The following is a 24,990-nucleotide window of genomic DNA, read 5'->3' as shown; positions in this document are numbered from 1 at the left end:
GACACTGCCTTCCAAAGAGAAGCTCCACTCACATTTGGTAGAGCTGTTTTTTAAATATTTTCCTTCAAAATAAACGAAAGGTAACTAAAATCACAGAATGCTCATGAAGCTAACTGGTTTCTGTGCTAGCATGGTCTTACCATGCCTACTGTTTACCCATCTGTGTGAGCAGTCCAGAGAGCTCCTGTAGTGTCAAGGATAGAAGTCAAAACGGAAGGGAGCAGGTGGGGAAGTTAAATCCCATATGTATCATAATTGTAAGAGAAAATAGTCAGTTTTTCTTACTTGGAACGATGATTTCTCCCCATGATTGGAGTCAATCAGTGGTGGTGAGAGCCACTTTGTAGATTTGGGCAGGTAGTCCCCATGCAGGGAGTGAGATCTGTGGGGATTAGGGAATGTAAGGGCAACAATAAGGGAAAATAGCTCTCAGTACTGTCCATATGGCATAGTAGACAGCAGGCACATCAGCATCACATAGCTAACACTCCTGCTACTATAGTGATGAGAACAACCAAAAATGTCTTGTGGTAACTTAATTTTGAAGTCTTCCTTGATCCCTCTTTTGCTTCAGCTGTAGCCTTTGTGTTTTGATTACCTCTGCTACCCGCCTTCCACTCCCCTCTATTTCTATTGAGATATGGCATGTCATTTGAAATCCTGGTATCAGACTCCAGTGTTAAAGGAATTCTGCTCCTTTTAAAGATGCTGGTTCATTTTTGTAAGGCAAAGTCTTTTTTTTTTTAATTGTTGTTTTTGTTCCTGTGGTCCACAAAGGATTCCACAGCTGTGGAATCATGGGAAAATTTGTGGTCCTGTTAATTGCGGGGTGCCATTTGTATTGCTGTAGTCAAAGGTCTGCCAGCATTTCCATTATAAACCCCATTGCAGTGGTTTATGGCTCAACCATAAAAATCAGTTGCTTCCTTATAATGTCCCAACTAGGCAGTGATTTGTTTTTTATTTTAAATTTGGGCGGTGGGGAGAAATGTAACTTTTTTTTAAAATATGAAGGTAATGAATAAATAACTAAAATTTAGGATATGTGCTACTTTGTATTCCCATAATTCACAGCTTAATTTTTAAACTAAAACATAGCCAGCCATTAATTCATAATGTGTGTGCGCATGCATGCTTTTGGCTAGTTGGAAACAAGGCTAATTAAAAAACTGATAAGGTATTGGAGATGCATTTAACTGCAGATTACTTAGACTGAAGTTCTCTAGAGAAACAATTTTATGTTTGTTGGATCAAAGATCAACTCTTGAAATGGTTCCTAAAAATGGATTCAAGTGAAAGAATTCCAAAGAAATTATTATTTATTGATGTCTGCAGTACGATTCTGAAGCGTGAAGGTGCTTTGCAGAAATACAAACAATATTTACACAGAAATCAGATGTCATGGCCATCACTGAAATGTGGCCATGACAAAACAGTTTCTTGCTGGAAGTGATAGAAAAATTATTTTTCCATGTGTAGTCACTGGGGAATTAAGTAGGCAGAATGTTGTCATCCATACAGGTATTTTAGTTAGAATACAGAAAACAACACCTCTTAATCTTGTGAGATGTGCTATAGGAACTTTAAAGGCCACAACCACTTAGGTGCTCTTAGCGTTACATCTCTGCTGATGAACAGAGCCTTTAACAGTATGGTTCTCCCTGGCATCATGCTGGGGAGTTTACTCAATCGGGACCCCATTCAGCAAAACACTTAACACACATGCAGAAGTCCCATTGAAGTTAGTGAAACTTCAGCATGTGCTTAAAACTATGCACATGCTTACGTTTTTATTGAATAAGGATCTATTTGAGCATGTGATTAAGGGTTTCAGTACTAGAAGGGGGATCTATCACCTGCTAATTAAAACCCACTTCCTGATGCACCAGAATTTATTCCCCCCAGAGTGTTCCCATGTGGTACAGAGGAGAAAGTGCCTGTGACCGTCCCAATACCCATCACAAGCTAAATATGAGTCCACAATATAACATGGTTGCAAGAAAAGCAAACATCTTTCTGGGATGTATTAGCAGGAGTGTTGTAAGCAAGACACAAGAAGTAATTCTTCCACTCTACTCCACGCTGATTAGGCCTCAACTGGAGTATTGTGACCAATTCTGGGTGCCACATTTCAGGAAAAATGTGGACAAATTGGAGAAAGTCCAGAGAAGAGCAACAAAAATGATTAAACGTCTAGAAAACATGACCTGTGAGGGAAGATTGAAAAAACTGTTTCTTTAGTCTAGAGAAGACTGAGAGGGGACATAACAACTTTCAAGTACATAAAAGGATGTTACAAAGAGGAGGGAGAAAAAATGTTCTCCTTAACCTCTGAGGATAGGACAAGAAGTAATGGGCTTAAATTGTAGCAAGGGCAGTTTATGTTGGACGTTAGGAAAAACTTCCTAACTTTCAGGGTAGTTAAGCACTGGAATAAATAAACCTCTATGGAGGTTGTGGAATCTGCATCATTGGAGATTTTTAAGAGCAGGTTAGACAAAAACCTGTCACGGATGGTCTAGAGATAATACTTAGTCTTGCCATGAGTGCAGAGGACTGGACTAGATGACCTCTCGAGGTCCCTTCGAGTCCTATGATTCTATGTTCCATGTCTCATCATGCCCACTGTCCTGCCTTCCCTCTGTTTTATTTAATGCTTTGTTTGTAATGCCTTTCATCTTTACTGGATGTACTTTTATTTAGAGCCAGACTAAATATATTTGCTAAAAATAAAAGGGACCAGTGAAATCTAGCAGTATATTGAATTGGAAAGAGGTCTCTTGAGGCATTGCAAAGGCTGGTATTAATTCCAGTCTAATGTAACATTCTTGATGATAATGATCTGGAATTAGTTAAGTTTGGTGTCTGAGGCCTGGTCCCCACTAAGCCCCCACTTCGGACTAAGGTACGCAAATTCAGCTACGTTAATAACGTAGCTGAATTCGAAGTACCTTAGTCCGAACTTACCACGGGTCCAGACGCGGCAGGCAGGCTCCCCATCGATGCCGCGTACTCCTCTCGCCGAGCTGGAGTACCGGCGTCGACGGCGAGCACTTCCGGGATCGATCCCAGAACATCGATTGCCTGCCGCCGGACCCTCCGGTAAGTGTAGACGTACCCTGAGAGTTCTGTAGGTTTCAGTACTGAAGGAACTTGCAGGGAAAGGGATAAATTACTTTTGATCCATAGGAAGCAATGATTCGTGCATTCATATAATGGGCGATCCAGCATCAGCCCCAACTTACTCACTCGAGTGATGGATGTTAATAGAACTATTTACATACCTAAAGCCATGCAAGACTGGGCTTCTGTCATCTGACTGGACAATAGAAATAGTTTCCATGCTATGTTATGATTTGCATTGCAGTGGCATCTGGAGGGCCTAATCAGGGCCCTGTTATACTAGGTACTGCACACCCAACAAAAAGCCTGCCTTACAGTCTACACAAAGTAATTTGTTGGACATTTTTAACAGAAAAACATTTGAGGTGGGATCTGCTGCTTAGAAGATAAAAGTATTGCAAAAAAAAATACAATTTATTATAGACATTTTATTTCATAAGCAAATTCACTCCCGAAATACTTAGTATTTTACAGCTTTACTAAATAATGGGAACAAAGTGGGGAAAGTAAAAAAGCAATTTACATTAATTTGACATACATTAATGATGATAACCTTAGAGTGTAAATTATGGGTCAGAAAACATATCAAGAGAGGCATAAAACAAGAGTTGGTGGCAATTTAAATGATGAAAGTGCAGTTGAGTCAAAATAAGGGACCCATAAAGTGTTGTGTCAGAGTTGAGAACACAGATAAGTGTTGAGGATGATAGGTAATTTAGAAAATATATACAGTAATTCAAAAAAGACTACATGTTCTTACATCAGTAAATAATATCTCTGCGTGCTATGTGTTCCAGAGAATAGGACACAGGAAGGGGAATCAGACAAGGGTTCTGTTCCTAACTCTCCCACTGATTCATTGTGTAACCTTGGCCAATTCACTTTACCCTTCTGTGTCTCATCTTCCCGTTTATAAAATGAAGATAATATTAGCCCCTTCCATCCCCCTTGATAAGTTAAACAGGGGGCCAGGATCTGGCCAACAGTCTTGGTTTTTTAGAAAAAAAGTTTACAGTATCACCTTTTTTTTCAGAGGACATGTCTCATTCTCATTGTGACCTGTTTTTTCTTAACTCTACACACACAAAAGCATGCCTCATTTGCATACAAAGTTTCATTGTGCACCTACATGGTCATTTGCAAATACTTAAATTAGAAGCCAAACTATCTATCTGTTTATGAACTAATCATATTTGGGTGTGTAAACGTGCACATTTAGATTTGAAAAGTAGGCTCTTGATGACCAAATTTGTTCCCAATAGTACATAAAGTCTATTGTCCCTTGGGACATCATAAGGGAAAGTAGCAAGTGTGTGTTTTTGTGCTGCTAAATTTTCACTCACAATTATGTAACAATGGCCAAAATCTGCCTAAATGTTGCATTTACAGTATATTTACAATATTTTAACATCTTTCTGCAAGTCAAATGAACTACTCTGTTGAAAACCAACTTTGTTTCATAGATTTTCATAGATTCTAGGACTGGAAGGGACCTCGAGAGGTCCAGTCCCCTGCCCGCATGGCAGGACCAAATATTGTCTAGACCATCCCTGATAGACATACCCGCATGGCCCCACAGTATGCCAACATTTTTATGGCTGACTTAGAACAACGCTTCCTTAGCTCTCGACCCCTAACGCCCCTTCTCTACTTGCGCTACATTGATGACATCTTCATCATCTGGACCCATGGAAAAGAAGCCCTTGAGGAATTCCACCATGATTTCAATAATTTCCATCCCACCATCAACCTCAGCCTAGATCAATCCACACAAGCGGTCCATTTCCTGGACACTACTAATAAGCGACGGTCACATAAATACCACTCTATACCGGAAACCTACTGACCGCTACACTTACCTACATGCCTCCAGCTTCCATCCAGGACACACCACACGATCCATTGTCTACAGCCAAGCTCTAAGATATAACCGCATTTGCTCCAATCCCTCAGATAGAGACAAGCACCTACAAGATCTCTATCAAGCATTCTTAAAACTACAATACCCACCTGCTGAAGTGAAAAAACAGATTGACAGAGCCAGACGAGTACCCAGAAGTCACCTCCTACAAGACAGGCCCAACAAAGAAAATAACAGAACACCACTAGCTGTCACCTTCAGCCCTCAACTAAAACCTCTCCAGCGCATCATCAGAGATCTACAACCTATCCTGAAAGATGATCCTTTACTCTCACAGATCTTGGGAGATAGACCTGTCCTCGCTTACAGACAACCCCCCAACCTAAAGCAAATACTCACCAGCAACCACACATCACTGAACAAAAACACTGACCCAGGAACCTATCCTTGTAACAAAGCCCGATGCCAACTCTGTCCACATATCTATTCAAGTGACATCATCATAGGGCCTAATCACATCAGCCATACCATCAGGGGCTCGTTCACCTGCACATCTACCAATGTGATATATGCCATCATGTGCCAGCAATGCCCCTCTGCCATGTACATTGGCCAAACTGGACAGTCTCTACGCAAAAGAATTAATGGACACAAATCTGACATCAGGAATCATAATACTCAAAAAACCAGTGGGAGAACACTTTAACCTGTCTGGCCATTCTATGACAGACCTGCGGGTGGCTATCTTAAAACAGAAAAACTTCAAAAACAGACTCCAACGAGAGACTGCTGAGCTGGAATTGATATGCAAACTAGACACAATCAACTCAGGATTAAATAAAGACTGGGAATGGCTGAGCCATTACAAACATTGAATCTATCTCCCCTTGTAAGTATTTTCACACTTGCTTCTTATCAAACTGTCTGTACTGAGCCATCTTGATTATCACTTCAAAAGGTTTTTTTCTCTTACTTAATTGGCCTCTCAGAGTTGGTAAGACAACTCCCACCTGTTCATGCTCTCTGTATGTGTGTATATATATCTCCTCAATATATGTTTCACTCTATATGCATCCGAAGAAGTGGGTTGTAGCCCACGAAAGCTTATGCTTAATAAATTTGTTAGTCTCTAAGGTGCCACAAGTACTCCTGTTCTTTTTGCGGATACAGACTAACACGGCTGCTACTCTGAATCCAGAGATGGAGATTCCACAACCTCCCTAGGCAATTTATTCCAGTGTTTAACCACCCTGACAGTTAGGAACTTTTTCCTAATGTCCAACCTAGACCTCCCTTGCTGCAGTTTAAGCCCATTGCTTCTTGTTCTATCCTTAGAGGCTAAGGTGAACAAGTTTTCTCCCTCCTCCTTATGACACCCTTTTAGATACCTGAAAACTGCTATCATGTCCCCTCTCAGTCTTCTCTTTTCCAAACTAAACAAACCCAATTCTTTCAGCCTTCCTTCATAGGTCATGTTCTCAAGACCTTTAATCATTCTTGTTGCTCTTCTCTGGACCCTTTCCAATTTCTCCACATCTTTCTTGAAATGCAGTGCCCAGGACTGGACACAATACTCCAGCTGAGGCCTAACCAGAGCAGAGTAGAGCGGAAGAATGACTTCTCGTGTCTTGCTCACAACACACCTGTTAATACATCCCAGAATCATGTTTGCTTTTTTTGCAACAGCATCACACTGTTGACTCATATTTAGCTTGTGGTCCACTATAACCCCTAGATCCCTTTCTGCTGTACTCCTTCCTAGACAGTCTCTTCCCATTCTGTATGTGTGAAACTGATTTTTTCTTCCTAAGTGGAGCACTTTGCATTTGTCTTTGTTAAACTTCATCCTGTTTAACTCAGACCATTTCTCCAATTTGTCCAGATCATTTTGAATTATGACCCTGTCCTCCAAAGCAGTTGCAATCCCTCCCAGTTTGGTATCATCCGCAAACTTAATAAGCGTACTTTCTATGCCAATATCTAAGTCGTTAATGAAGATATTGAACAGAGCCGGTCCCAAAACAGACCCCTGCGGAACCCCACTCGTTATGCCTTTCCAGCAGGATTGGGAACCATTAATAACAACTCTCTCAGTACGGTTATCCAGCCAGTTATGCACCCACCTTATAGTAGCCCCATCTAAATTGTATTTGCCTAGTTTATCGATAAGAATATCATGCGAGACCGTATCAAATGCCTTACTAAAGTCTAGGTATACCACATCCACAGCTTCTCCCTTATCCACCAGACTCGTTATCCTATCAAAGAAAGCTATCAGATTGGTTTGACATGATTTGTTCTTTACAAATCCATGCTGGCTGTTCCCTATCACCTTACCACCTTCCAAGTGTTTGCAGATGATTTCCTTAATTACTTGCTCCATTATCTTCCCTGGCACAAAAGTTAAACTAACTGGTCTGTAGTTTCCTGGGTTGTTTTTATTTCTCTTTTTATAGATGGGCACTATATTTGCCCTTTTTCAGTCTTCTGGAATCTCTCCCGTCTCCCATGATTTTCCAAAGATAATAGCTAGAGGCTCAGATACCTCCTCTATTAGCTCCTTGAGTATTCTAGGATGCATTTCATCAGGCCCTGGTGACTTGCAGGCATCTAACTTTTCTAAGGGTATGTCTACACTACGAGAGTAGTTCGATTTTACTTAAATCGACTATGTGGAATCGATATTAGAAAGTCGAACGTGTGTGTCCACACTAAGGACAGTAATTCGACTTTGTGAGTCCACACTAACGGGGCAAGCGTCGACATTGGAAGCGGTGCACTGTGGGCAGCTATCCCACAGTTCCCGCAGTCCCCGCTGCCCATTGGAATTCTGGGTCGAGCCCCCAATGCCTTCTGGGAAAAAAATGTGCCGAGGGTGGTTTTGGGTAACTGTCGTCATCCAACCGTCACTCCCGCCCTCCCTACCTGAAAGCGCCGGTGGGAAATCAGTTCGCGCACTTTTCTGGTCAGTGACAGCGCGGACGCCACAGCACTGCGAGCATGGAGCCCGCTGCGACCATCGCTGCAGTTATGGCCGTTGTCAACACCTCGTACCTTATCATCCACCTTTCCCAGAGGCAGATGCTGAGAAATCGGGCGAGGAGGCTACGGCAGCGCGGTGAGGACCTGAAGTCTGAGAGTGGCACAGACCTGTCACAAACCACGGGACCCCGCGCCGAGGACATCATGGTGGCAATGGGTCATGTTGATGTTGTGGAACGGCAATTCTGGGCCCAGGAAACAAGCACGGACTGGTGGGACCGCATAGTGCTGCAGGTCTGGGATGAATCCCAGTGGCTGCGAAACTTTCGCATGCGTAAGGGAACTTTCCTTGAACTTTGTGAGTTGCTGTCCCCTGCCCTGAAGCGCAAGGACACCCGGATGCGAGCAGCCCTGACTGTCCAGAAGCGAGTGGCCATAGCCCTCTGGAAGCTTGCAACGCCGGACAGCTACCGGTCAGTCGCGAACCACTTTGGCGTGGGCAAATCTACCGTGGGGGTTGTTGTGATGCAAGTAGCCAACGCAATTGTTGAGGTACTGCTCTCAAAGGTAGTGACCCTGGGAAACGTGGAGGTCATCATAGATGGCTTCGTCACGATGGGATTCCCAAACTGCGGTGGGGCTATAGATGGAACTCACATCCTTATCCTGGGACCGGACCACCAGGCCAGCCAGTACATTAACCGAAAGGGCTACTTTTCAATGGTGCTGCAAGCACTGGTGGACCATAGGGGACGTTTTACAAACATCAACGTCGGATGGCCAGGCAAGGTTCATGACGCTCGTGTTTTCAGGAACTCTGGTCTGTTTAGACGGCTGCAGGAAGGTATTTACTTCCCGGACCACAAAATAACTCTTGGGGATGTGGAGATGCCTATAGTGATCCTCGGGGACCCAGCCTACCCGCTAATGCCCTGGCTCATGAAGCCCTATACAGGCGCCCTGAACACTGAAAAAGAACTCTTCAACTACCGGCTGAGCAAGTGCAGAATGGTGGTGGAGTGTGCTTTTGGACGTCTCAAGGGGAGATGGAGAACCTTACTGACTCGCTGTGATCTCAGCGAAACCAATATCCCCATTGTTATTGCAGCTTGCTGTGTGCTCCACAATCTGTGTGAGAGCAAGGGGGAGACCTTTATGGCGGGGTGGGAGGTTGAGGCAAATAGCCTGGCTGCTGATTACGCCCAGCCAGACAGCCGGGCGATTAGAAGAGCCCAGCGGGATGCGCTGTGCATCTGGGAGGCTTTGAAAGCTAGGTTCCTGAGTGAGCAGGGTAACCTGTGACTATTAAGTTTGTGTACAGAGAAGCTGAACCTGCCCCCATTTCTTTACCAAGTAAATATTCACTATCCTCTCCAGTTACATACCCCGTTCCCCCCCTTCCAACACACGTTTAAAAATAAAATGACTTGAATTTTGTTAATGAACACTGTTTTCTTTATTGCTGTTTTCTCGGTAAAGTGTTGAACCTGGGATGCAGACTGTGGTGGGGAGCGGGTGTAGTGTACTGATGCAAAGGACACTTCTAAACTCTGTGTGTGGGGGCTATGTGACTTTGTGGCAGGGGGAGGACGGTTACAGATCCCCTGCTGCGTGGCTCTGTGATCCAGGATAAGGACCGCTGCATAAGATCTCTAACTGCCCTCCCCCGCCACAAAGTCACAGAGCTCCCCGCACCCCCCACAGAACATGAAAACCACCTCCCAGACTGACCAGGGTAACTAGTGACTGCAATGTGTGTGTGCCCTGCTGCTGAACCTGCCCCCGCCTCTGTAGCCTGGTAAAGGTGACTGTCCTGTCCAATTACCAACCCCCTTCCCCCCCTTCAGACAGACTCTCCTCTAAAAGAACATGATGGAAACAGTAATTAACAGAAACTTATTTTTTATTAGCAACTGCACATGAAACTGGGGAATGAAACTTGGACGGGGGCTTGGGTGAGGCGGGAAGGAAAGGACTTTTCAAATTTTGGGGAATGAGAGCCTTCTGGTGCTTGAGCAGTCTGCAGGGGTGGAGTGAGAGTTTTCACGGACTCTGCCGCCCCTCCTTCTTTGGACTTTGGGTGAGGGGGGTATGGGACTTGGTGGCGGGGGAGGGCGGTTACAGATATACTGCAGCGGGGCTCTGTCCTCCTGCCTCCGGTCCTGCAGAACATCCACAAGGCGCCGGAGCGTGTCCGTTTGCTCCCTCATTAGTCCAAGCAGCGTTTGAGTCGCCTGCTGGTCTTCCTGCCGCCACCTCTCCTCCCGTTCCATGTGTGATCGGTGCATTTGGGACAAGTTCTCCCTCCACTGGGTCTGCTGGGCTGCCTGGGCTCGGGAGCAGCCCATAAGTTCCGAGAACATGTCCTCCCGTGTCCTCTTCTTCCTACGCCTAATCTGCGCTAGCCTCTGGGAGTGTGATGCCAGGCTAGGTCGGGAGACAGTCGCAGCTGTGGGATGGGAAAAAGGGAGTGAATTCCTCAGAAAGATAAATTTAGTTGTGAACAAGACCATGCACAGCACCTATCACATGTGCACTCAGGACAAGGTCGAATTTTCGGCCTTCGCATTCAGTGCCTGGGGTCTTGCAGTGCAGATCAGAGAAGCGGGGCAGGACAGCAGAATTTGTGTAGCAGGCCGACATGGTAAGCTGTAGACTTGTGGCTGCTTAAAACTTTAATAATAGCACTGGCCTCCTTTCACGTTGAAAGCAATGCCAGTCCCTGCTGCCAGCAATCCGGCAAGCATGAACTCTGCCCCTGTCCCACCCCCTCGCGGCTGTCCCAGGGAAAGATCCCTGTATGCTGCCCCTCTCCCGCCTCCACCGCGTGGCTGTAAACCGCCGGTTACAGTTCTGTAAAGGAACAGGCAAGCAGTCCCAATACTAACATTCCCCTACCTAATTCAAAGCAGGTCACCATGAGCGACATCACTCTGATGAGGATTTCAGAGACGGAAAAAGAAAGGATGCTTCGGGAAAGCATGCAAAGACCAGGGCCGTATGCCGCCATGCTGTGCAAGGCAATGATCCCGGAGTACTTGCTTGTCTCCTGGCGCGGAAACGTTTCATACCACGGAGGACCCAATAAGGCCGCTCTCCCCAGGAACCTGATGCAAAGGCTTTCCAATTACCTCCAGGAGAGCTTCGTGGAGATGTCCCAGGAGGATTTCTGCTCTATCCCCGGACATATAGACCGGATTTTACTGTAGCTGCACTGGCAGGGACTAAACAGTAGACCGCCTAGGGCAAAACAATCATGCTAAACCGGACATTGTTAGATTTTTTTTCAGTAGTTGCACTGCCAAGGACTGAAACGTTAAGCGCCTAGGGCAAACTAATCATGAAAAACCCATTGTTAATATTGTTAATATTCCTGTTCTGTTAAAAATAAATGTTTACATGTTTAAAACACTTACTGACCGATCCTTCCCCTGATTCTGTGTCCGGGTTAACGCCTGGGGACGGTTGGTAGGGGATCTCTGTAAGGGTGATGAAGAGATCCTGGCTGTCGGGGAAATCAGCGTTGTACGCGCTGTCGACTGCCTCGTCCTCCTCATCTCCTTCCTCATCTTCCCCGTCCGCTAACATGTCCGAGGAACCAGCCGTCGACAATATCCCATCCTCAGAGTCCACGGTCAGTGGTGGGGTAGTGGTGGCGGCCGCACCTAGGATGGAATGCAGTGCCTCGTAGAAACGGGATGTCTGGGGCTGGGATCCGGAGCGTCCGTTTGCCTCTTTGGTCTTCTGGTAGCCTTGTCTCAGCTCCTTGATTTTCATGCGGCACTGCATTGCATCCCGGCTGTATCCTCTCTCTGCCATGGCTTTAGAGTTCTTCTCGTAGAACTTTGCATTCCATCTTTTCGATCGCAGCTCGGAAAGCACGGACTCATCGCCCCAAACAGCGATCAGATCCAAGACTTCCCGATCAGTCCATGCTGGGGCCCTCTTTCTATTCTGAGATTGCATGGCCATCTCTGCTGGAGAGCTCTGCATCATTGCCAGTGCTGCTGAGCTCGCCACGATGTCCAAACAGGAAATGAGATTCAAACTGCCCAGACAGGAAAAGGAATTCAAATTTTCCCGGGGCTTTTCCTGTGTGGCTGGTCAGAGCATCCGAGTTCGGACTGCTGTCCAGAGCGTCAACAGAGTGGTGCACTGTGGGATAGCTCCCGGAGCTATTACCGTCCATTTCCATCCACACCTAGCCTAATTCAACATGGCCATGTCGAATTTAGCGCTACTCCCCTCGTTGGGGAGGAGTACAGAAGTCGAATTTAAGAGACCTCTATGTCGAACTAAATAGCTTCGTGGTGTGGACGGGTGCAGAGTTAATTCGATGTAACGGTGCTAAATTCGACATAAACTCCTAGTGTAGACCAGGCCTAAGTGATTTTTAACTTGTTCTTTTTTTATTTTATCTGCTAAACCTACCCCCTTTCCCATTAGCATTCACTATGTTAGGCATTCCTTCAGACTTCTCGGTGAAGACCGAAACAAAGAAGTCATTAAGCATCTCTGCCATTTCCAAGTTTCCTGTTACTGTTTCTCCCTCTTCACTAAGCAGTGGGCCTACCCTGTCTTTGGTCTTCCTCTTGCTTCTAATGTATTGATAAAAAGTCTTCTCGTTTCCCTTTATTCCTGTAGCTAGTTTGAGCTCATTTTTTGCCTTTGCCTTTCTAATCTTGCCCCTGCATTCCTGTGTTGTTTGCCTATATTCATCCTTGTAATCTGTCCTAGTTTCCATTTTTTATATGACTCCTTTTTATTTTTTAGATCATGCAAGATCTCGTGGTTAAGCCAAGGTGGTCTTTTGCCACATTTTCTATCTTTCCTAACCAGCGGAATAGCTTGCTTTTGGGCCCTTAATAGTGTCCCTTTGAAAAACTGCCAACTCTCCTCAGTTGTTTTTCCCCTCAGTCTTGATTCCCATGGGACCTTACCTACCGGCTCTCTGAGCTTACCAAAATCTGCCTTCCTGAAATCCATTGTCTCTATTTTGCTGTTCTCCCTTCTACCCTTCCTTAGAATTGCAAACTCTATGATTATATGATCACTTTCACCCAAGCTGCCTTCTACTTTCAAATTCTCAACAAGCTCCTCCCTATTTGTTAAAATCAAGTCTAGAACAGCTTCCCCCCGTAGCTTTTTCAACCTTCTGAAATAAAAAGTTGTCTGCAATGCAGTCCAAGAATTTGTTGGATAGTCTGTGCCCCGCTGTGTTATTTTCCCAACATATATCCGGATAGTTGAAGTTAATGCATAGTTCTTTCATAAAAGATATTACATTACTATTTTAATTCAATGGAATGACCAATTGCATTATTGGGAATAAAAATGTGTGATTAACGTTAAATTGGCTGTTTCTGCCAAAAGGCTGCTGATGTGAAATACTATTCAGATGTATCAGGCTTAAATGTATTGCCATTGTCATCAGGAGTATACCGATAGCATAAAACAACTTGGCTATGCATAGGGTGTTTTGAAATTCTTAAGGTGGCTGTTGTTTTTTCCGGGATACTGCCACTTCTATTTTAGCTCTGTGTATGAATTCCTACCTTTCCACATTGACTGCGTCTTTTATTCCTTACTCCCAGATAGCAGAGGACAGTAGGTTGTCACTATCTAAAACATGAGATGCACAAAATGCCTTCTTTGGTTAAAAATAATCCTAACTGTACATATTTTCTTTTAATCCATTGTAGTTGTTGTTTGATATGATATACCCGTTCTCTTGCTTCCTGCCCTGTCCAGGAGTTTAAATTCAGAGAGGATGCATAGTCTAGGTTTTAGAGCAGTGAATTTGGAGGAACCAGCAGACTAGGGTTCTGTGTTCCCAGCTCTGCGACTGACTTACTGCATGAAGAGTATGAAGTCACAATTGCTGTATTCAAAGATAATTACCCCATTCAGGCTCACAAGAATCTCATAATGAAATTGAAATCCCAGCTGCAACTGGAGCTTGCAGCAGCAGAGGCCAGATTTCAAGGAAGAAACATTAGCTAGCTACCTTGTTGGCTTGTGGCAAAATGCCTCCCTGCAGAACACTATTTTTTTTAAACTTGGCCATTCTCAACAGAAGACACACAGCATTACATAAGAAATTCCAAACTTCTATTGTAAGCCTTAAGACCTTCAGTTCATGTTTTCTTTCTATTATCATGGTCAACATTTGCTTTGGGGAGAAAAGATAAATAAAAAATAAACTCTATTATGCAACTTCCTACAAAAACAACTGTAGGGGTTTTTGTTGTTTGTTTGTTTTTTAGGAATATAGAAAAATCAGTTGGAGCAACATTGACTCAAATGTGTTACTGAGGAGCAGTACTGATTGCAAAGTTGTGCAATTCTAACAGATCTACTAAGCCGCTCAACAAATCTCCTACGGATTTTATAAAGAAGAAAATTAATGAATGGGTTACAACTGTAGTTATTAAAGGTTCAAACTATACTGTAAAAAGTGATGCCTAAAATTCCCCATTAAATTCTACAAGGTGTCAGTGTGGATTTGATTTAAATCACTAGTCAGGAAGACTCGATTTAATCATGGATTTCTACATAAAAGTGCATTCTTGTTGGTTGTTGTAACCTTAATACATATTCTTCACAACTCAGAGGTAGATGTAGGTTTCATTTTTAGAAGGTACAAACTATACATTTTTAAGTGATTTATTTTGAAAACTTTTCAGATGAGTTTTACAGCTCTATCGGAAAATGAATGATTGGTTATTTCATTTACCATAGGTAATTGAAGCAGATATTTATGAAGTCATTGGGAGGTGAATTATCTCCAATTCAACAGGTTAATCATTAATATTTGGGGGATTTTCTTGCCATGCTGTATTAGGAGGAGAACATCACCAGACAGGCATTTAAATTGTTTTATTTAACTAAAACAACAACGTTATGTATTCTGGATTTTTTTTCTTCAACAGCAAACATATAATATTTTAACAAAAGAATTATATGAATTTTTGAATTTAGTTAAAAACTAAACTATTTTAGTTAAATATTCAAGTTTTTTAAAATCAGGTAAATTAAATATTTAAAAAAAAATTAAATCGACTATGTCAGCCAGGTCAACATGAGAAAACTTAAAATATTGGCTTCTGCAGCTAACTCAGTCATCTTCACCTTAATTTTCCTGTTTGTTCATAATCTGGAAAAGAAAAACAAGCTTTCCTGCTTTTTCAGGTCCCAAACAATTTCTCAATTTGGAATGAATTAGTCCAAAGGAAGACTACACCGGCAGAAGAAGCTACTACTGTTAAAAGTGAGATCATCACTTCAACAGTCTATGAATCCAAGTGCTTAAGTGACTTCCACCACTTCACTGGTGTGACTTTCTTTAAAACATCATCAGCAAACATATATTTCTTGGATGGTTCACTCTTAGCTCTGAAGTTTATTATAGTTGGCATTATGGAGGGATGATTGCTGGATGTCCATGTCATAGCCAACTCTTCTTCAGCAGTTAAGGTTTGACCCTGGTACCGAGTATTCAAAATATTTGCAAGAAAATGAGCTGGAGATAGTGCTTGTTCCATTCGTTTTTTTAATGCTTGTAATTTAATTCTGTCATTGCATATTTCTCTTTTTAAGATCTCACTCAGTTCCTTCCGAATTTCAACAGCATCAGCAATAAAACAGCTATTTCCCTGCATTTTGTTCAAGGCTACAGAAATAGGCTTCAGGGTACTCAGCATGTGTTCAATATTTCTCTTAAGCCCAATGTTGAGAACTTTGGCTGTGACCATGCCTTCTATTTTTTCACAATTTTGTTCAGAAACTGTCATCAGATTAGGCCAGTTCTTGATATAGTGCTCAAAACAGTCCACTACTGAGTTCCATCGTACATCTTGTGGGAGAGTTAGCTTGGTTCCTCCCACGTTTTTCAGAGCAGCTGCTGCAAAGTGGTTGTTACAGAAGTATTTTGCAATTTAAACAACATTAGCCTTTATTTCTGGAACACTGAAGTCTTTGGCTAGGAGGTGCATCAAATGAGCACTGCAACCGTATGTTATTAGCTTGGGACTCTCTTCACTCTCTTCTAAATATTTTCTTCTCATCTTGGATACATTTGCAGCATTGTCTGTGACCAAGCTGCGTACTAGACATTTGAATTTTTTTCACAGTTTGTTATAGCTTTTACTGCTACTTCTTGTTGGTATTCTGCTGTGTGTGCATTTCCTGATGTATCAATTGTTTCTGTAAGGAAGACATTCCCTTCTTCTGTTGTCACACAAGCACATACAACAGAATCATTGTGGACATTGCTCCACCCATCAAGACTCAGGTTAACAATTTCACCCTCTAGACCTTTTGCACACTGCTCAATTTCTCTTTCATATACTTTATCCAGCAATTTGCCTGCAACATCTGCTCTGTTGGGTGCACTGTATACTGGTCTTAATGACTGAACTGTGTTAATGAAGGAGATCATAGGGGCAGTTTTTTCATCAATTACCTCCTTTTTTAATCCGCTGGTTCTTATCACAAACTTATCTATGGTTGTTTCTGGATGATGGAGATTTTTTTTTCCTTTTTGCTACAGGTGATATACTGTGGCGATGTGACTGAAACACTATCAAACACTATCATTGGCAGATAACTCTGAAACTATAGAAAATGATGGTGATCTTGAAGGTGGATAGTCTTCAGAATCCTGTATGTTGAGAATGAATTCTCCTAAACAAAATAAGTCAATGCAGTTATTTAATTATTATTACCAAACTGCTCATTTAGTATTACTCATTGCATTCACTGACACTCAGTACTACTTTAAAGGTGAAATTGTAAAAGGAAGAACTGCCTATTTCAGCTATTTATTTTTTTATCACAACTGCATCTAAAATGATAGTACCATCAAGTAACAACTATATTTTTTGCTCAAACATGAGAATTCAAGACTAATGCAGAAGAAAGACAGGCAGTCTTTAAGAAAGAACATGAAGATCTTGCATATTCAGACATATTCCTTTCATCATCTTCAACTCAGCTTCCTCCTGAAAAGGAACACTTCTCATGATGATATTTCATTTGGGCAACCAGGCCTTGCATTTCTTTGTTGCACTGTTTGCATTTTGCACGCATGCCTGTCTTACCCACAGGTAGAGGAACTTCATTAAAATATTCCCAAACTGGGTCTCCCTTACAGCCTGCTGCCATTATAGGTTTTCCCTTCTAGTGTGAGAATGGTATGGTAGATCTCAAATCAATGAAGGCTACACTCAGAAAGACCTCAAGGCTTCTGGAATATGCTGCTCAAACAGTTTCACTTTTGTTTCTACTGCCTGTCCCTCCCTTCTCACATTTATCTCCAGACTACTTCTCCTTGTCCAGATCTATTCCGCCCCCAATAATCTTCTATTCATTCAACTTTTTAAAACTTTGCACTTTTAGAGAGAGGTAAGGGATTGACTCTGTGTACACAAATTTGCAGAGGGACAATAGGGTTGAGGTCTGTTATTTCTCACCTCTATATATTATTTATTTATTTAAAAACATTTTGCTGTTGGGGGGAGGGATAGCTCAGTGGTTTGAGCATTGGCCTGCTAAACCTAGGGTTGTGAGTTCAATCCTTGAGGGGGCCACTTAGGGATCTGGGGCAAAATCAGTACTTTGTCCTGCTAGTGAAGGCAGGGGACTGGACTCAATGACCTTTCGGGGTCCTTTCCAGTTCTATGAAATAGGTATATCTCCATAACAAGTATGTTCTCTCTGGAGCCACAAATCCACAGTTTGAGAACTGCAAAACTAAGCATCTCTGATGGTATCTTCTAGACTGAGCACTGAGTTCTATTGAGTAGATAGAAAGATTAATTTAAATAATCTATACAGAAGCCTCTGGAACTCCTTCAGATTGAGTTCCTAATCCATGAACTATTGGAACTCATTTACAAAACTTTTCTTAAACATTACATGAATATATTGTCTCATACTATAGAATTAGAATTTATAATTCCTATTCCATGATGAGATATTTTTGAGCTATAATGTATCTCAATTAAAACTATCTTTAGATAGTTTTTTTCCTCAAAAAGCATTTTTATCAAAAAATCCGATTTTTTTTTTTTAATCATTGATTTTTATCCACCCTGCAAGGTGTGGTGTAGAAGTGTACTATTCATTTCTGGCACTTTGCTTTATTCTCCCTAGTAATATCCGTGGTTTGATGGGCTCTGAGGAGATATAAGTCTTCTCTCTTCCTCCCCTCAAACACACACACATACATGCAGAGCATGGTAAGAACCAGCTTTGGTGATGGAGCACTGAAATCCATGAGAGATGAAGTGCCCTCTTTAACAAAGAGGATTTGGCTCTTATACTCTTCTCATGCTTTGAGATCACTGTCCTTATGAACACCAAAAATTACCTGGCTTGCAAATCAAATATATAATGGGAAGTCCAGGTGCTAACCCTGGGATATCAAGTTAGAAATTCAAATTACAGGTACAGAGGATGCCATTAAAAAGCCAATATCCACTCTCCCAGCTATCTGTAGTCACCTGCAGGAGATCTTCTGCGGCTGAATCTGAGCAGGCTGAGAGACATGAGAATGGCTGTTAAAAATGGAAGGTACACGTTTTTCAGCATTGCTCCAAATCAAGTTCTAACTGGAGAGTGGCAAATGTTGTTTTTAATGCTACATGCTGTGAGGATAAAGATCTTCTCTGTGTTGGAATCCTAAACTGAGTTAGAATATTGTGGGTGTATCTTTATTATGAAGAAGATTTTGCTCAGCAGAGCTTTGCAATAAATGAAGTTTCAAACTTCTTCGGATAAATTTGTTTTTATCTTCTGAGATTGAATCAAAAGAAAGGAATGTAGCTTTTGATTATGCAATCATCTAAGATGTTGCATGGGCGTGTAATTCATAAGGTAGCCCAGCTCTATTTAAACAAACCCTTGGGTTCAAATTAAATAGCTGAGCAATCCATGGATACTTCTAAAATATCCACATGGGAAGAGCTGTTTGACTACATTTTTTGTTGTGTTGTATAAACTAAAGGCAGAGCTACATGGGACAGAGAGGAATGTAACATAGTAATGATGATGCTCTTGCAAACACCAGTTTGACAGATGAAGATATGCAGGCAAGTTTAAACCAGGATGAAAAAAATTCTAATGAATCCTGAACAGCTACTTCAGAAGAAGTTATTTTCATTAATATTAAAATGTTCCTGACTTCAATGGTCAGTTAAATTAATATTGTTTTTCTTTTCTTCCCCTCTTAGTTAACACTGCCAATGTTTCCAGTTGTCGTGAAGATTGGACATGCTCATTCAGGCATGGGAAAGGTGCAGGTCTTATTTATATATATATGCTAGGGGTTTTCTGGTGCTAGTCTACATTTTAATTGTCTAAATATTAAAATATATAAACTTCTCCACAATAGGTGTTAAAACTTGTGAGCTGGCCAAATTCCAACTCAGGGTCCTGATTCGGCAAAGCCTTACTTGGGTCCCTATTCAGGACAGTACTTAAGCATATGCTTACATCCCCAGTCAGCTAAATTCTGGCCTTGAGAAATGGACTTAAGCACATGCTCAAATGCTTTCCTGAATCAGGGCCTTATATGATAATTCTGTGGCCTGCAGCAGAATTACTTGAAAAGTCAGGTTTATAAGCACAAGTAAAGATTTGCAGGTCTGAGAATCTGGTGAATAAATTCTCCTACATCTTCCTAAATTCCCATAGTAGTTTCAATTGGATACAGTATTTTTCTTCATTTCCTGTCCTGTAGAGTTGCAGCACACTTGCTGCATTCAATCCAGAGGCAACTGCATTTCACTGGTGGGTGAAGCAATTTCTAGATCACTTACATCTCACAATGGTGGTTTGAGTGTATGACTCAATTATGCTTCCACTGATGTCAATGGGTGCAGGTACTCAATTGGTAGACATTTCCAAAGTGCTAAGAGATCTTCAGATGAAAAAGGATTGAACAAGGGCAACGTGTCCTTATCCCCTTGGATTTCCAAAAATTCTATGAATTAAATATCAGCCGTTGAATAGTAGAAAATTGATTTTTGTCATTTTGCATATTTATTGATTAAAATATTTTATCTTTGCATTTCAGATTTGTTAAGGAAATTATTTAATTTCCTTGATATTTAACATTTTGCATAGCTCTGAGCCTCCTGTATACAAGAAACCTTACCTACTACAAAAATTATGGACACAAACAGAAATATCCCATGATGGAACAACGTAATTGCTTAAACATCCTTACTAGGAGTTGATTGGCTTAAGCAACCAATCTCTTTTATTAATTTAAATTTTTGAATTTAAAAAACAAAACCAAGAACCTTTTTATCTTATCCACATTGTGACTTTACCACGCTGGATGTTCTTACTCTGTTGATTTGGGGAAAGTTTATGAACTCCTCTTTGTGTGAGGGATTTTTAATGTTAGTCACTCCATTATTCCTCCTCTCCCACCTACATTGGTTCTTTAATGGGATTTTTTCTATATCATCTAACTTTTTCCATATATTCATAATTTTTCCACTATAGTGGCCAAATAATGTTCTCAAATATATGCATGCGACTCCCACTTAAATGTTTATACCATTAAAGACTTTGGCATTAGTACATTGTATCTATCTATAGACTTGCTAGAAAAGGATTGAGGAAAAATCTGCCTTTCAATTCTTTTTCAAAATTTTCTCATGATCTGGAATAGGGGAAAGTGAATGGTTTTATTGTGAACTCACAATTTAAACTGTAGACAGGAGGAGCAATTGGGAATGAGATTTTACAGATTTAGTTAAATTATAATCTCTTTACTCTCATCCATTTTGCAGATCAGAATCTTAATAAAAAGGCATTTTATTAATACTTGTAAATTCAGCCTGGTGTATAAGAAGTGTAATGCCTGTGGAAATCTCTGGCCAAATACATTTCAGAATTTAGTGTAATAGAAGTGCCAGGTACATATTATCTGCATTCCATAACAGTTGCTCTGAGGGAATGTTACCCGTATTTGTACATTACCTGCTGAATGCCAAATCAGTGCAGTATCATTTTTCTACTTGTATATATTTTCTGACCAGCTTACACAGATTCCTAACCATCACCATTGAATTTGGCCTATAAAATCTTCTAGTTTGTTGGATAAAATTTTGATTTCAATCCAAAAGTTGGTGGAAATGGCTAAAGTTGTGATAATATAATTGGGCTGCTTTGACATCAAAGCTGCTACAGGCTTTGAATCCAGGCACTTATAGTTAACATTGAGCTTGGTCCAATTCCCATTGAGTCAGTGATGAAACTCCCATAGACTTCAGTTGGAGCAGGATATGGCCCACTGTGCAAGTTACTGCACTCAACGTTCTTCTGATATACATGCTTACACCTTGAAAAACTATGAACTCATCCTTCAAGATACTGAGCTATTTTTTTTCAGATGATGAGTGCCCTCCGCTTCTATTGAGCCTGAGTTCAGTTCAGAACACTTAGGACCTTGGAGGCAGGGCTGGCTCCAGGCACCAGCTTGCCAAGCAGGTGCTTGGGGCGGCCACTCTGGAGAGGAGCGGCACGTCCAGTCATTCGGCGGCAATTCGGCGGATGGTCTCTCACTCCCGCTCAGAGCGAAGGACCTCCCGCCGAATTGCCGCCGCAGATCGCGATCATGGCTTTTTCTTTTCCGCTTGGGGTGGCGAAAACCCTGGAGCCGGCCCTGCTTGGAGGATTGGTTCCTGACTAGCAAAACATTTTTAAAACATTGATGTAAAGTTTGTGTACACCCAACACATGCTTTTGCACACATTCAGTTTTCACATTATTCCTCAAAATCTTCATTAGTATGCCTGTCACCTTATTTAAAAGTACAACACAGATACTAAATACCCAATAGGTGTATTTACTTATCTCAAAATTAAATATGAAGTCCTATAAGCAACCATTTGTGTTTTGGGCTCTAATGAAGATGCCTGAAGGCCAGAACAGCTGAACCATATTGGATTAAGACTATAGAATTCAATCCTTTAACAAACATCTCCCAGTCAGGAGAGGTGTCTTGCAACATGATGGTATAAACAGACTCCAAAATTCATGGTTAGATAAAGCAATTAGGTTTTTCTTGTTTGGTTGGGTTGGGTTTTTGTATTCCTTTCCTTCCTTCCTCTTATTATAACTGATCCATCCCACACAGAAGTACTATTCACTGCATCCTTAAAACTGAAACGCCAAAGTGCTACAATAAAATACCTATAAAGAACTATTCCTAGAGATTGTTTATGTGACACAAAAATAAACATCAGTATTTTAAAAGGGTTTCCTCAAAGAAAATGTAATGTCGATACTTGATAATTGCCTTCTACAACAGCGAATGTTAAATTTCTGGCTAGAAATTATACATCTTATTGCAGGAATATTTTTGCTATATTCTAGTTTTGACAACTACAGCTTTTTTTACAGATCAGATAAATTGTCCATTCTTTGTTTTGTAATCTGACACTATAAAAAGTAATATTTCTCACAGGAGTCATTTGCAATTGCATTTTACAGTACATACTTAACTATTGTTCTTGTTGTTTTTCTCTTCCTCATGCTGTTTGTGTTATGACAACAGGTTAAGGTAGACAACCACTACGATTTTCAGGACATAGCCAGTGTGGTAGCACTTACCCAAACCTACGCCACCACTGAACCCTTCATAGACTCCAAATACGACATCAGGATCCAAAAGATAGGCACTAACTACAAAGCATACATGTGAGCCAAAAATAATCTCCTTTCATTTTCTGATTTCAATATTTACAAAGCACCACCAAAGTTCACTTGATTGAAGTCTAATACCTCTTTTTAAATAGTCCTCTATTATCAGCACTTTGGGGAGGAAGGTATTTTAGCCTTTTTTTAATTTGTTGATGGACATTTTCAATCATTTAAAAAGCTTTTAAAAAGTGTTAAAAGTATCTCAGCTGTTTCATGTTTATATTAATAATGCATTTTGTTGAACTCTATTTGTTACAGAAATAACAATGGAAATGCTCTGAGAGAATAAAATAAATAAATGTGATATTTCAAATGGAAAGCATACAGAGGTTATAAAAATGGAAATTAAAAGGGGTCTTGTGGAGAGTGCAAAAATGGACTTTACTTCAAAAGGTTTAAACTTTGAAGGATGGCGAAGTACTTTCTAGTTATTTTTTTGGAGGGGGACTGGGGGGGAGGAATTAAACACATGCTTAGGACATTCCAGAATGGTTACCTACAACTCCCATGTGGGCAGCGGTGAAAGTAAGTTAAAGGACTTACCGGTACGCTGGAGTCCTGGGCAGGGGCGGGGCCTCAACCGGAAGAGGTAGGGCCTTTAAATCAAGTTTTAAGGGCAGTGGCAGCTGGGAGCCCCAGGACTCAGGGGAGATTTAAAGGGCCCGGGGCTCTGGCCACCACTATGGCAGCGGAGCTCCGGGCCCTTTAAATCTCCGAGGGAGCCCTGCCGCCCTACCCCGGGGCTCCGGCAGCCGGGCTCAGGCGGCGATTTAAAGGGCCAGGGCTCCCCGCAGCGACAGGAACACCAGCCCTTTAAAGCGCCGCCTGAGCCCGGCTGCCGTAGCCCCAGGGTAGCAGCAGCAGGGCTCTGTTAGTGATTTAAAGGGCCCGGGGCTCCCGGCAGTGGCAGGAGCCCTGGCCCTTTAAATCGCCAGCCTGGGGAAGCCCGTTGGGTCCAGCATGGTGTACCGGCTTACTTTCACCTCTGCATGTGGGTCAATTCTTTCATAGCAATTTCTCAAAATAGTTTCAGGGAACCAACAACAGGAAGTGTGGTCTGATTGTTTTATAGGTGACTTTTTAAATCCCTTCAGCAACAAGACCCAATTTTATTATTAAAAAGCTTTGAGACTACTTTAGTTCATTTTCATTCACAGGGAGACCTGAATGTATAACTCTTAACTAATGGCACAGAATATTTCATTCTAACCAGCACCTGATATAACTGAGGCCCCAATCTTGTAATGACCTTTAGACAGATGTACATAGAGCTTGGAGTGGGTGCTCACAGCTCTTTTCAGGGGTCACTGCAGGATCAAGACATAAATTTGTTACTCATAATTCAGTTATTGATGCAATGGACAATATATATATTGTATGCACCTAGGGATTCCCATGATTTTGGAAAGGTGAAGGAATTCTTGTACATTAAATTTTTTTATGTATTGCTATATTTGAGCTAAAGTACAGCCTAACTCCTAATTTTTATTGGGTTCCAAGCAAACCAGAAATACTGAGATTAACACATCTCTACCATTTGTTTCAGAAAATGCTGCATTAATACACATAGTATGGAATTAAGCAAGAATACAAAAACACAGGAAAAAGAAACAAATAGCAAATGAACTTCTGTAACAGAAAATATTCACTGGGACCAAGGCTGGGTCTCTTGGAAATCCTTTCTGAAGATAATTCTTACAATAAAATTTCAGCAAAATGTCAGTAAAATGCTTTAAGCATTTTTGCAAATTTTCAGCCACAGTTACCAGTTTTAAGGTAGATGCTTAAGAATTTGAAAACAGCCGCAGCCCTATATGACCTCCTTGTCAGCATCTTTCATCTGATGGCTCCAAAGGAGCACAGTTTTAGCAGTAAAGTACAACTGCTGAATGGTTATGACACATACCCCTGCAGGAGCAGCAGATGCAGAGTCCAGATGAGCAATTCTTTGAGGTGTTGTACCTCATCAACAGTGAAGTTGATGGGAGTTTAGAGCACTCTGTGCTTCACAGGGCTGGGCCCTAGATTTGTTGCATAGACTGCAGACCAAAATTATCTTAGGAGACCTCAAAAACTGAATTAAAATAGTGGTATTTTTTTTTTTAGACTTTTTTAAAAATCTCCATTTTCTCCAAGATCGGGGATTGTGTCTGAACCCTGTGAGCCTAGCTGTTATTCCCCTAGATTCTTATGAAGAAATATTGATCTATTGTTATATACTCTAAAGCAGGGGTCGGCAATGTTCGGCACGCGGCTCGCCAGGGTAAGCACCCTGGCGGGCCGGGCCAGTTTTATTTACCTGC

The 24,990-nt window shown here is 41.6% G+C and overlaps 1 protein-coding gene across 1 annotated transcript in view; it reads left to right on the top strand.

Annotated features, from left to right (window-relative positions):
* The window catches only part of SYN2 (synapsin II), a 204,316-nt gene that overhangs the window by 108,227 nt on the left and 71,099 nt on the right, over positions 1-24,990 (top strand). Inside the window, 2 exon segments of the mRNA XM_026656697.1 lie at positions 19,201-19,263; positions 22,542-22,684. Of these exon segments, the coding sequence (XP_026512482.1) occupies positions 19,201-19,263; positions 22,542-22,684 (206 nt within the window).

The sequence above is a fragment of the Terrapene carolina genome, unplaced genomic scaffold, assembly GCF_002925995.2.
Source record: "Terrapene carolina triunguis isolate 2854851 unplaced genomic scaffold, T_m_triunguis-2.0 Scaffold232, whole genome shotgun sequence".
NCBI classification, from domain to species: Eukaryota; Metazoa; Chordata; order Testudines; family Emydidae; genus Terrapene; species Terrapene triunguis.
This window is presented reverse-complemented; position numbering and strand designations above follow the sequence as displayed.